This window comes from Leuciscus leuciscus (assembly GCF_965113295.1).
Source record: "Leuciscus leuciscus genome assembly, chromosome: 24".
Classification (NCBI taxonomy): domain Eukaryota; kingdom Metazoa; phylum Chordata; class Actinopteri; order Cypriniformes; family Leuciscidae; genus Leuciscus; species Leuciscus leuciscus.
In genome coordinates, this window is record NC_138723.1 from 9,667,216 (window position 1) to 9,681,917 (window position 14,702).

At 37.5% G+C, this 14,702-nt stretch overlaps 2 protein-coding genes across 3 annotated transcripts in view; both read left to right on the top strand.

Annotated features, from left to right (window-relative positions):
* The window catches only part of anxa3b (annexin A3b), a 255,961-nt gene that overhangs the window by 168,033 nt on the left and 73,226 nt on the right, over positions 1-14,702 (top strand). The window lies entirely within an intron of this gene.
* morn5 (MORN repeat containing 5) lies at positions 8-14,659 on the top strand. Its single transcript, XM_082158840.1, has 6 exons — positions 8-31; positions 122-249; positions 802-949; positions 4,919-5,030; positions 5,139-5,270; positions 13,891-14,659. Exons 2-6 carry the CDS (start codon positions 203-205, stop codon positions 13,986-13,988), a joined length of 537 nt encoding a protein of 178 aa, XP_082014966.1. The 5' UTR covers positions 8-31; positions 122-202; the 3' UTR covers positions 13,989-14,659.

Below are 14,702 nucleotides of genomic sequence, written 5' to 3' on the forward strand. Positions count from 1 at the left end.
AGCGCCATCTTGGCTCCTTTCGCAACGCAAAGTTATGCCACTACTTTTCTGCAGATTTCAAAACCTTTTTCTTATTCTGAGATGATTCAATATCGTTTATTCTATCACTTTATTTATACAGGACAGTTACATATGTCCCAGAGGAGTGTTTTCACCATTACAAGTAGAGCCTCTGTTGTGTTTCCATGGAAACAGTATCAACATGGACTTCATGGGTAGCAGTTATGATGGAGATTACAAAAATGGCAGGTAAATCAACTGAATTTGACGACATTTATATGAACTACCAAATTGAATCTAATTTTAGGCTATGTGAAAGCCATATAGTTGTATTACGTCATATTCTGCATATGACGTGTCCAGTTTTTGATTAGCCTATGTTCATGAAGAAAGTCTTTAAGTCACAAAGACATTATATCACGTTCAAGTCATTAATAAATGAATAACTGTAAATGTCATAAATGGTAGACCAGGTTTTTTCAGGCACCTGGTATATTAAAATATTTTTAAATGTACGAAACAATGTAAAGTGAAACTATTCCATATGATTTAATAAAATGTATGGGGTTTCCTGAATATTTTAAATATTTTTCATGACTGAAAAGTCAAGGGATATTTTGTCACCGAATTTAAAAAATGACTCAATATTTTTCTAGTAGCAAAAATAATAATGTAATGATTTCCCTTTTTGCAATATGTTTGTGCCAGTAGCAGTAACTTACTCTTGAGGATAAAGATACAATAATTTTGATAGGTAATAAGTGAGGCAAGCCATCTCATTTCTCATGTCTTTATTAAAAGGATGGAGGGGATGGGCGAATACACAATCCCCACTCACACTAGATATGTCGGAGAGATGAAAGACGGCATGTTCCATGGAAAAGGAGAGCTGCATTTCCCCAATGGAAGCAAATATGAGGGAACTTGGGAGAAAGGAATATCCAAACAGGTCTTTCTCTGCTCCTAATGTTAATAATATAAGTATGCCAACTGCCACATATTTTATATTTAACAAAATATCAGATACAGCAAGTGGCAAATATTTAAAAGAAAGATAGCACAAGCACACTTTACAATGATAAAATAATAGTTATACTGATTAGAATGCAGATGAAGAGTGTTGTGATACATTCTGGTTGTTAAAGGTAGGGTAGGTAATTTTCGGAGAGGCTAGCAATATAGCGAGCTGGATGGCAGAGGCAGGCTAAATACACATTAATTGCGCAGATATTAACATAAATAAATACATAATCTCTGCATTACATACATAATACATTACATACATAGGGCCCTATCTTGCACCCAGCGCAATTGACTTTGTACACCGACGCATGTATCATTCCTATTTTGCACCCGCGCAAAGCGGACTTTTCCCTCCACAGAAGCACGTCGCTAAACTAGGGAATGAACTTGCGCTCCCTGGGCGGTTCAGCGCAAAAAAGGAGGCGTGTTCCGGCGCAAACGTTCCTTCATGCTATTCTGATGGTTTAGAAAACAATTGCGCCACTAACCAGGAAAAAATTGTTTAAAGTCAGTGGCGCGTTGCGCATGTTATTCATATGCTATTTTAAGGGCGCATGCTTGGCCATAATCAATGTAGCGTGTGCACAACGCGCATACACTTTGATTCTCTCATCTACACAGAAGCAGCAGTTCTCATTTTTGCAAATCATACATTATTGCGGTAGATAGATAGATAGATAGATAGATAGATAGATAGATAGATAGATAGATAGATAGATAATTTATTATAAAAGCATACATCTAGCTTACACATTTACCCAAATTATCATACGCCTGTTTAACCGAAGTTAATTTGGGTGGGTTTCTCCATTTCAATGTCAGTTCTCTCTTTTACGGCCGTGACGAGAGCGTTGCTCTCCTTGGCTGTGAACCGCTCCTGGCGCGCCTGGCAAATCCGCCGTTACAATAGCAATCCGCTATGGAAAAAGCGCGCCTGCTCTTAAAGGGAATGTGAGATGACGTTTATTTCACGTTACGCCCAAACCACACCTATATGAATAATGAAGCTACTTCAGACCGACCCATTTTAGATTTGCGCCTGGCGCAAGAGTCATTTATCCCGCCGGGAAAATAGCAACAGCGCCGAGACCCGCCCCTTGACACTTGCGTTACAGATCGTTAAAATAGGGCCCATAGTCTCCAATGTCATCTCTCTCATGTTCGTCCATCCTCGGGATGCTGCTGTTCTTCTTCGCGCGATTCAGTTTGGATTATGTTGGTAATAGGCACTTCCCTAACGCCAAAATAAGTTTTGTGCCTCTAACAAGTGCTTTCGGCCTTCTTTTTGATCGTAAAGGTGTGTGGAAAACACTTGAGTTTTGCCACAGACTTGTCCCACCGCCTAGAATGCAACTGATGGTTTTTCAAGCGCCTCCATACTTTTAAACAGGAATATTTACATACATATTTACAGTGGTTCTATTCGCACGGGATTAGTAGCCTATTACCTGAGGGAATTTTTACCGGACCTTTTTACAGAGGGTAAAAGTCGGCGTAATCTTTACTGACATTGTCAAGTCAAGTCAAGTCAAGTCAAGTTTATTTGTATAGCGCTTTTCACAATACAGATTGTATCAAAGCAGCTTCACAGTATTAAATTAAAATAATACAACAAAGTTTGTTTCAAGAGGAATTTATTGATTGATAAAATTAAATTAAATATCCCCAAAATATCCCCAACTGAGCAAGCCAAAGGCAACAGCGGCAAGAAACCGAAAAACTCCATCAAGTGACCTAATGGTGTCCTAAAACTCCATCAGGTGACCTAATGGAGAAAAAAAAACCTTGGGAGAACCCAGGCTCAGTCGGGGGCCAGTTCTCCTCTGGCATTTATGAGCTAGAGGCCGGATTGTAGTTTGAACTGTAGGATTATATGAATGCCTGGCTGAAGAGATGCGACTTTAATCTAGTTTTAAACTGGGAGAGCGAGTCTGAGCAACGAACAGTATCAGGAAGACTATTCCAGAGTTTTGGAGCCAAATGTGAAAATGCTCTCCCTCCTTTGGTGGTTCTGGATATCCTAGGTATGACCAAAAGCCTTGAATTTAGTGATCTTAAAGAGCGCGATGGATTATAGGGTGATAGAAGATCCGTTAAATAGACTGGAGCTAAGCCGTTTAGGGCTTTATAAGTCAGTAGCAATATCTTATAATTAATACGGAGCTTTATAGGTAACCAATGCAGTGATGATAAAATCGGTGTTATATGATCATATTTTCTTGATCTCGTAAGAACTCTAGCGGCGGCATTTTGGACTAACTGTAGCTTGTTTATTGAGGATGCAGGACAACCAGCTAATAAAGCATTACAGTAATCCAGTCTCGAGGTCATGAATGCATGAACTAACTTTTCTGCATCAGAAACTGATAGCATATTACGTAGCTTAGCAATGTTTCTAATTGTCCGTATGATCACTGAGTCGGCACATTCGGACGGGACTGAAATCACTGAGAAGCTCTGGTAATAATGACTTTACCCCACCTTTCCATGTTAAACTAATCCAGTCCGAGTAGAGCTTAACTCTGCGTAGCATGAAGCACGCTGATGACGTGTGATGTTTGCGCGAGCAGGTGCGCGGAGGTATGGAAATACATATGTTGACAGGCACATCGTATTGACCGAATGCAATGATTGGACAGACATTTTATAGTCATACACCTTCAACAGACATATACATATACAGGCCAAAAGTTTGGAAACATTACTATTTTTAATGTTTTTGAAAGAAGTTTCTTCTGCTACTCAAGCCTGCATTTATTTGATCAAAAATACAGGGAAAAAAAAGTAATATTGTGATATATTATTACAATTTAAAATAATTGGTTTTCAATTTATTATACTTTAAATTATCATTTATTTCTGTGATGCAAAGCTGAATTTTCAGGATCATTACTCCAGTCTTCAGTGTCACGTGTGACATCCAGTCTATCACATGATCCTTTAGAAATCATTCTAATATTCTGATTTATTATGAGTGTTGGAAACAGTTCTGCTGCCTAATATATTTGATGAATAAAAGGTTAAAAAGAAACTTCAAAATGCCCTTGCATTAAATACAAAATATCCAAGCAAGAGTCATCTGTTTTCAGATGCACTCAATAGATAACCAAAGAAGTATTTTATCACATTAAATATCGACATGATCCATTCGATGTCAAAGGCAGGGTAAGAGATTTGTTCCAGATTATTTATTTTTGTTGTTATGCTGTTTGAAAGTCTCTTTACATCGTGATATTGATCACTCAGTTAAGTGGTCTAAATGTATTTATATGTACAGTACAGGCCAAAAGTTTGGAAACATTACTATTTTTAATGTTTCTGAAAGAAGTTTCTTCTGCTCATCAAGCCTGCATTTATTTGATCAAAAATACAGAATTTTTTTTTTATATTGTGATATATTATTACAATTTAAAATAATTGGTTTTCAATTCATTATACTTTAAATTATCATTTATTTCTGTGATGCAAAGCTGAATTTTCAGGATCATTACTCCAGTCTATCACATGATCCTTTAGAAATCATTCTAATATGATGATTCATTATCAAATTTGGAAACAGTTCTGCTGCTTAATATTTTTTCATAACCTGTGATACTTTTTTAGGATACTTTGATGAATAAAAAGAAAAAAAAAAGAAGCAAATGTTTTAAAAATAGAAATCTTTTGTAACAACAATATACACTACTGGTCAGTAATTTGGGGTCAGTAATTTTTTTTCTTTCTTTTTTTGAAATAAATCAATACTTTTATTCAGCAAGGATGTGTTAAATTGATAAAAAAGTGATAGTAAAGAAGATTTATATTATTAGAAAATATTTTTTTATTTTGAATAAATGCAGATTTCTTGAGTGTCCAAATACTTTATATGGACTAAATGTTTTTGTTACATATATAGGGAAAATACACATTTTCTGATGGCCTGGAGTATAAAGACACTGACTGGGATTACTGTGATGGCACAGACAGGCGGTTCTACTCTGAGAGGTGTAATGGGCTCAAACCAGCAGGTATGGTCTGACATTACTGGAATTATTGTGTGGGATCATTTATAGACAAGCAGCATGATTCTCTAAAAATGTAAGAAAGAAATCAAGTCTCACCATGTCTTTGAATAGGAGAATCCCAGTTAACTGATCGGGACCCCCCGCGGCTCATCCCTGATGGTTGCTATGACAGCGGCGATGGCTTTTATGATCCAAACACTAGGGTCGTCAAAGACTATGATGGCAATTTTCTCAGGAACGCAGGTATGAGAAAGTGCCATTGCAAGTTTTAGTCTGTGAGTGTGTGTGTCATTCACAATTTCCTACACCGTGTTCCATGAAATCCACAAAATCTCAATATAGTTCTCGGTCCATGATCTGAAGTAGTAAACATTTGCTTTTGGTCCTTCCACCTGGAACACATAAGACCACAAGCATTCGAGTGGCATAAATGGATTAGCTAAATGCATGTAGATAGTGTAGGGCTGAAGATTGAGCGGTGAGATTGTAAGATAACTCATCTGTAGGTCTTTTCTCTTAGCCAGACATGCCTCAGTTCTGTAGTCATTTGAATTGTTTTCAAGGAAAATGTAAAACACATTTTCCAGTGCCCGACGTGGGATCTCTGATTTGAGGTGAATTCATGATGTCAGCCTTATAGATAGGAGGCCAGAATCCCCCAAGCTGTGTCATTGATTAGACAAGGTTGTGAAATTAATAATCCCTGTGTTACCTGAATTATTTCATTGAATGTATATGTTTGTATATGCGTTGGGGAGGTTACATGCTACTTATAATTGAATACAGTCTATCCTTTAAAAAAAAAAAAAGTTAAAGTGTTTAACAGTGAAGCTATTTAAAGTGGCCAATATTTTAGTTTTGTATTATAACTCTACACAGAAAAGGTTTCCTTTTCAAATAAATGTAAAAAAACAACAAAAAACTTTCTATTCCTCAAAGAATTCTAAAAAAAGTATAGTTTCCACAAAAATATTAAGCAAAAATATTAAACTGTTTTCAACATCGATAATAATAAGAAATGTTAATCAATCAATCAATCAATCAGCTTTGACATCACAGTAAATAACATTAAATAACATTTTAAAATATATTAAAATAGAAAACAGTTATTTTAAATTGTAATAATATCTCCTCAATATTAGTTTTTACTAGTTTTTATTATAGTCCCACTGTAGTGACAATCCAGCTTTTATTGTTGTTAATATGTCCATGTGCTGTTTTTAATGTGCTTTAAGACAAACCATTTGCAAATTCATAAGTCAATACCATTCCTGAGTATTTTCTCCTTAAAACTGCAGTGAACCAAAGACAGTCTCAAAAACACAGTTTGAAATCGCTGGTGTTTCTGACGTCACAAACTACCTTGTAACCAATCAGATCAACATGTGATCAACAACGAGTGGGTCTCTGAGCTGGTGTGAGTGAGTGGAGGCGGGCTAATTTGCATTATCATTTTGGTGATCAAAGATGAGTTTTAAGGGATACAATTATTGACTACAGGAGGACTTTAAATAAATGCAGTGTTGGTGAGTTGGTGAGACTTCTTTCAAAAACATAAAAAATATACCGCAGTGTAGATTTTGTCATTTATTTTTGCAGGTGCATGATACATTATTCTTTATTTATTGTGGAAATAAAGTTATTACCATCAGTACCAAATGGTGGAATTACATTCGATAAGTGTAACCTAACCTTAGATGGTATATTTGCTTGTGCAATTTCTTTTGTAATGTGCACATAAAACCGAACCAGTCATGTTTGTTAATGTGCATTAACATAACCCTGAATGATACAGTTTTTAGCCAAATTAGCATGTCATGTTGCTCTGTAAAGGACAACTTAAGATCCATGCATAGTTACATTTGCTAGTTTTACTTGGTTTCATCTGCAGTAAGTATCAATATACTATTTTCCATATTCAGTTATTTTTATTGAAGAAATAAGACTAGAACAACGTCTGTTTGTATGGGACATGTTCTTGTAGTTTTTTAATTACTGGTCTACACATGTGTTAGACTTACATCTTTGGCTGTTACACAATTTTTTTCCTAGTTCATATCCAGGTATCTGTATTTAGAACGTTGCTTGGGAATTATTTGGCAGCTGTGTTTTCCAGTATTGTGAGATGCATAATTTGGTAAACACTGTCTTGAGCAAATACATGCAACACGATCTGCAGCCCCACCTTTCGTCACAGTCTGATTGTGAGCTTGCATGTCTATTTCATACATCTACAGTTACTATAACATAGGAAGACAGACACATCCTAAACAGATGTCAGAAGAGTTACTTATGGAGAAACACGCATAGGTTTTCTTCTACGAGTTAATTGGAAGCTGTTTATTGATATTGTTAGGAAACAGAATCCGTGCGTGGTAAAAGAATAGTAGCAACAGTGACGCAAACAAAATTAGTCTTTAGCAGATTTTTCTTTCTCCCTTATGCGTCGCCATCAGCCCACGCAGATTTTTCAGCTACAGAACTCCCCAAAAAGCACTTTCTGTTGGAATTGTAACACCCATCATTCACAAAGTGTTAAGACCCATTCACACCAAGAATGTTAACTACAAAGATAACTATAATGATATCTATATTAGCGTCCACACCAGATCATATCATTCTGTTTATTCTAAGCGCTCACTTGAGTTTTGTCATCTGCCGCTTTAAATGCTTGAGTTCTTTAAAGCAGGATGGATTCTGATTGGCTGTCTATGTTTTGATAAATTCAACAGCTGGAAAATAAAATTCTGAAAGTGATTCCAATGATTACCATTATAATTATAGTTGTGGTGTGGACAATTTTTAGAACTATATTGATATATTTATGTGTTTATATTGGACAGTTATTTCTGTTGCTAGATATTAATACACATTTCCATGTGTCAGTCACTCCATGCCTCTATTCAGGCTTTGAAAACACACTGTCACTTCTGCACCAGTGTGGTATATGTTCAGTCTTCAGATCAGATAATTTCCAGGCCTCTGGGATTACATCCTTACCACATGCGTCTGGAAAGTGAGAGCAAACATCAGAGACCGAGACTTACACAAGAGCGCAGACCTGTCACATTAAACTACATCCTAGTTATGACTCCCAGAGCCAAAGCCCACCCGCTTTTACATGAGTCCACATCACAGACTTCATTTGCATTTACATTCATGTAGAAGCTTTCTGACCAAACCCACTTACAATAAAGTGGATATATCACGTAAGTCATAGTTACCAGTTGTGACTACTCGACCTAGCAACTTTGGCTCAATCTTTTAAGGGATAGTTTCCATAGGTAAGATTCTGTCCATAGGTGGAGGGTGAACCAAATCCAGGGTAAGGCTAGATGCGCTTCCTCCTTTAAAACACATTTAAATAGAATGTCATGAAATTGTTTGAAGTTACGTGTTGCCTATCAACAACCTACTCATCCCAGTATAAACGCTCCAGATAAATTATTTGTTATTAAAGCGGCTATGTTCGCAAACCACTATAATTTGAACAGAAAAGCAAGCATACTGTATGAGTGATTTGGCATGGCAACATATTTGAATAATAAATAACCATTGCCTTACCTAATGCAGCAAAACAAAAGTTTAATTCAAATTCTGAATGGAATTTGCCTCGGGTAGATTAACAAAAAGACCCTAGGTTGCATTTTGACGAGAATTACGCTTTAAATCAACTCCATCTCTTACATCCTATAGATTTATTTTTATCACCTGGAGGTGACTGTACATTTGTCAAAATGGGTGTGAAGACAGAATTTATTGCCAGTAGCTTCCCTCCAGGATGGAGGATCACAGAGTGCGCAGATGCTGAAGAGGCAAACGAAGAGGAACCACATTCCCTGCGGGAGGATGTTTTTGGGAGGAGAGGAAAGAGGGACAAGTCCAACTACAGCTGTGGGGCAGAGTAACAGTAGGATCCATGAGGCAGTAGCGGGTGGCAATCCCAGACAGGAGCAGCCCAGGCTGGACAGGAAGGCCTGCGGAAATGCCCAGGCTGCAGGCCAACTCTGAAGCTGGTTGGAGAGCACGAGAAAAGCAGATGGGAGGAAGCCCTGAAGAATCTCAACACTGGTCATTTGAAGTCAGGGAGGGTGGGTTATTGCAAGCCGCGGTTGTTGGCGTATCATGTAGGACTGCCCCTTGAGATGGGCACAAGGCAGACTGAATCCCCTCCATATGTCCTATTCTGCCCAAGTTGAAAAGCACGGTAACTGTATACTCCAAGCAAAGTTTTAGCCATATGCTTGTCTTTTAAAAAAAATAACAGTAACTTAAAGTTAGTGGTATATGCTCTTTTACTTTAAACCTCTAACCCCAAGTGTTCAACATTTCCGTTTAACCACTTCGAATTATACCTCAAATCTTGCAGCTTGTTGAGGAGAGGTGTGCTATTACTTTTCTAAATCTGGAATATACTTCTTGACTTTTGCCCATATTTTTGCCCTGATTTGCAGTCAGGGCGAGTCAATGCCAGTTTCCAAAAGCTAGAGCCAGTCTGAAGATTTTGGGCTGCCAGAGCATTTACAGAAAATTGCGTAGTGTATGATGGGAACACACTCCAATTTTTTTTGCTTCAGACTATGATTCCCTCCAGTCTGAGGATATCAAACTTATTTGAAATTTTAAGCCAATTTCAGAACATACATCATAATACATGATGCACTTTTTACACTGACTTCCAACTGCCTCAACTTACACCGCAAATCTGTCCAGACCATACTTACCGTGTCTACCAGCCTAAGGCTGCATCCAAATGCGCTTGGCTAGGCCTAGTTTTTCCCCCAACTCAGAACAAAGTGTCACTATTGGTCATCCATGTTTGTTTTTATAGTCATGCATCTCCTGTCTGCGTGGCACATGTTTCTGCATGAGTTTGTTGTGTTTGGAATGACTTGAAAGTCTGGTAGTGTGTGATCCTCAGTCGTTTAGTGTATGATGCCCAGTTTTTCTCTATATTTACAAAGTTGGCAAATGTATGATGCCTTGTGTTTTAAAATGTAGTTGTTGTTTTCAAAGTTGAGTAGAGTATTCCAACCCAAAGTTATCTGACTTAAGGCCCGTTCACACCAAGAACGATAACTATGAAGATAACTATATTAGAGTCCACACCAGCGGACGATATCATTCTGTTTATTCTAAGCGCGTTTGTCTGTCACTTTAAATGCTTGTGCTCGTTACAGCAGGATGAATTCTGATTGGCTCTCTATGTTTTTATCGTTCATCAGCTGGATAAAATCGTTCTGAAAGTGATTCCAACGATATTGTTTCTCTGTGCCGTTATCATTATAGTTGTGGTGTGAACTCTGCTATTCTTTAATATTGAGAACTTGAGAACTCGTCCTTGGTGTGAACAGGCCTTTACAGTTTTCATCTGCATAAAGATGGGACCTGAACCATAGGGATCAGAATAGCACAGAGACTTGGGAAGTGGGCTCTTTTGACTTGAACCAGACAGTAACCAACTAGCAACCACCCAGAACAGCCTTGAATCACGGTGGCATCTTTTGCACAGGCAAGCACAACTCATGTTTGCTTCGGAAAATGTAAAAATAGTTTTAATTACAATACTCAAATAATTCCATAAACACCTACTTGTCTCATCTATAAAATTCTTGGAGGATAAGGTTTGCCTGAAAGAATGTAAGAACATGGGATGGTTCCTCTGTTTCCTTCCTGACTGTAAAGGCTTTGAAACATGAGCGAGGGCGTCACTAAAGCCCCTGTCATTACACAGAACGCTTGTAATAAGCATTGCATAGCAGAGGTAGCAGGATTAGAGGCTTTAGGGACTATAGGGTTTCTAGGTTGCAGTAAACCTGAAGCCAAGCAGGCAGCAGAAGGCAGGCGTTTGGTTTACGTTGGGACTGGAAATCCTGTTTACAACCAGCTTTAATAACACTGTGTGTAAATGAGCAAGGGGGTTGATACACTCCATTTACAGTAATTACATTTGATTGACCTGTCAAGACATACTAATATATAGACCATATTTTACCAAGTATCACCACTCTTGTAGAAAACTACAAGTTTCTTTTAGTACCATGAAAATAAACCTTGCATAGTACTAAAAGTGACTTGTAGTTTTCTAAGTTGTGATTGCCAATGCAGAACTACACACTGGCTGGTTGCCAGGGGGTTGCTATAAGGATGATATTTTTGGTATCATCAATGTTCAATCCATTTCAATAATATTCTTGTCTCTAGATATGACTCAGATCTGTTGTTCAGTGCAAGTCTATAGGAGTTTTTTTTTTTTTTTTTAATGCCTGGCAGACAATAAACAGCTAAAAACTCCTATAGACTTGCACTGAACAACAGATCTGAGTCATATCTAGAGACAAGAATTTTATAGAAATTTGGGGGTGGATTCTTCTTATCATTCATGTCTGGAGCAAGACAAGTAAAGTTCTGAATAGTTAGCATAACAGATTTAGAACAAACAACAGTAAAATAGAAACAATAATAGTAATTCTTGGCTTAGCAAATATGTTGCTCTATCCTTTTAAACATTTGGGGATTTGAGTGTGATAATGCTCTTTAAACAATACTGTCTTTTGTCTTACTTTAGCGTCTGTTCCCAGGTAAGACAAAACTTCACTTGAGCCAGAAGCTTGACTGCCATTCGGTTGCAGTGGTTTCCGGCTTCTGTGATAATTGCTCGAGGTTCACATTTAAAAATCACACCGCCAATGAAAGCAGCCACGGCCTGAGCCCATAGTCACTTTTTTTTAGGGAACACCAAACCTTGTCAGGAGATGATCATCCACCTGGTGGGAATACACAGCTCCTCGAGCCTTGGAATAATCTCAGGCGATAATCAGAGATCCTAAATCCATTAATGAAAAGTGCGGCTCTGTTTGGAAGGAAACACTTTTCCTTTTGATTATATTTTAGGGATTAAGATAAACACCTCCTAACAAGGTACCATTACTGCTTCCTTTCTGACTCCTGGGCTTTGATCGTGGAATGTGTGTCATATTCATTTAGACCACCTGAATGAGGGCTCAACGTGAACATGTGGAAAGGAGGTTTGAATAAAGTGAGGAGGAAACTGTCATTTTGTGTTTTGCACAGGCATGTAGCTCAAATAAATTTAAGAAAAAAAGCAAATGTTGGGAAAGTAAAAAAAAAGCCAAATGATTGTACTTTCCCATTTATAATAAAAAATAAATTATACTACCACATAAACAAGAAAGACAAGGGCAAAAGGGGAATAAATTGATAAGGGGGAAAATCAGAATTAAAAAAGCCAAGAAAAAGAAACTAAACATTAGTAATGAAAACAAATAGATGGTTATATGGGTTACGGAAATTCAAGGAGATGAATTTCAGCAAAGTTTTAGGAAGTATGAGGGCTTAGACAGTTCTTTAAACAGTGTTCCCACAATGAATGTGCAATTGTGAATGACCTATGAATGAATGACTATTCCAGTCATTTGTGGTTACTGGACTTTTTTACTTTTTTAATCATTTTATAGAGATTGCACTCAAATACGCCACTCAAAAATATTTTATAGAACAAAAGCCTACATGAAAAAGAAAAACAATTTTAAAATTACCTGGTATTTTTTCATGACCGCGGGAACCTATGGACAATAAGGGCTTACTGATTTTTTTATGCAAGAGAGCGACTTGTGGCTTGTTTAAAGATAACACATTTTCCAGCAGGAACAATATTTAGGCCTAAATACATTTCGTTATGCTTGTTTCCAACTATTCACACTGATGTAAGGTCCGGTAGCCTATATTATTATCACTTTGCTTTTGTAAGCTTGACGTCTACGCTACGGACTTAGGCTACCTGTTACGCAGTTCAATTTAAAGCACTATTGTCATGTAAATCTCATGTCAAGAGTTACTATTTTCAAGCCCTTTAAGCCCTAGACAACTGATACGGAGGAGAATTTATTTGCAGTAGATTTGATGTGAGTGACACGTCTGCTCTGAAATGGGATTGTATTAGCCTATGAATTTAGCAAGTGTATGAATGCCAGGCAAACAATAAGGACTGAGGTGCTAATTTCGTGCAAATATAACCGCGACAACTCGGAGCATTTACGGAAATGTAATTGTAGACCGACCCTGTCCATCAGCCATTGGTTGAAGCGTCCACGGAGGTATTAATTGGTTTAAAATAGTGATGAAATGTTCCTCTCGAGTGTGACCTCCATGTGGAGAGCGTGAGGTGGGAGCGAGTGAATAAAGTGAGACGTTAGCATGCAGCTGTCGCAGAATGGGCCGGTCGCGTGCTGGAAAAGTCTCAATTGCTGCGCGCGGGAACCAGGTAGAAGTGGCGGGAGGCGCGTGGAGAGGCCGTTTAGGACCATCGCGTGCAATTATCGACAATCAGAGGAGAGCTTAAGACCTGTTCTCAACAATGGGCCCAGTTCGCCACGTTCATGGGGGTGAGCGCTCAAGTGCGTGCAGCTGCGCGCTCACATTCAGCACCAGCAGCAGAACTACCTCGCGCTCCGCAATTAACAACTCCTTTCAGTTTTAACCATTTAAAAAAGCAGTATATTATTCACTGTTTTTGGTTGTGGAATCATCTCTGGGAAGGGAATGAAAAAAGGGAGTGATTGATTGTCGCGTGAAGTAGGCTGCTGAGAGCGAATTTTCATAATTGTTGTCTTAATCCTGCACGTAAAAAATGTAAATTGCCTTTAACCGCATATGAATGAGTTTGACACATGCCTTTTGGAGCTCGATTTTTGACCAAACAATCAGAAAGAAAAAAATACCACTTAGGCTATTTCATTTACAAGTAGCCACATGCAGACTTCATGCTTTTATTATACATCTAGAAAGTTATTATTATTTTTTTTATCAGAATGAGTGAAATATGTATTTTCTGCCCTTGTAGATGACCAAGAACACGAGTGGATTGTGCGGACATGCAGGAAGAGCTGGGATGAGTTCATTGGCCACTATCCAAGAAGCAGCACACTAGAGGAGAAGTGAGAATACTCACACACAGTTCATATGGATGTCATCTGAACATTAATGCAGCTTTGTTGCATTCATTTGTTTATTTCTTCAATCCTGTTATCCTTTCCAAAATTTAAACTGATTTCAAAAATTAAATATTTTAAAATGATTATCACTATACTAACAACTGTTAAATTGCAACCCACAGAAATCAGACTTTATGGATTAATGAATGCTTAATGGAAAAATAAAACATGAGTTTGCATTAATCGATGAGCATATCTACTGTATATTAACAAATCAACAGTTTTTGAGCAACTTTAAAAAAATATTTTTTTTACATTTATTACACAATTAGCATTATTGTTTAAAGTGTTGTGTACTTTTTTTTTTATTATCATGAGAAGTGAAAGTGTCCAATCAGAAAAAAATATCTCAACTGAACAGCTACATAACAACCTACGAAATAATCAAATCAGAAGAATATAATTAAGTGAGTTTAGGTTTTAAAGGCCATTCCATACAGCTTATTTTAAAGACAAAATCCCGTTTGCCAAAATAATAGTGGGGTTTGGGTACAAACTCAAGTAAGAAATGTTACATCATTGCTGTATTCTGTCCAATGTAAATGATCACTAACATTCAACAGCTGAATACTTCTACTGACGTAAATGCTCAGCTTGAAATAAATGAGATGCAAAGTTTTCTGCGCTCAAGAAAGTGTGTGTGCTTGAGCACAGAGAGTAT

Coding starts and splice junctions, on each gene's coding strand:
- morn5 (XM_082158840.1), top strand. CDS start 203: ATGGACTTCATGGGTAGCAGTTATGATGGAGATTACAAAAATGGCAG. Junction 950..4,918: donor AGAAAGGAATATCCAAACAG/GTCTTTCTCTGC, acceptor TTACATATATAG/GGAAAATACACATTTTCTGA. Junction 5,271..13,890: donor CAATTTTCTCAGGAACGCAG/GTATGAGAAAGT, acceptor CTGCCCTTGTAG/ATGACCAAGAACACGAGTGG.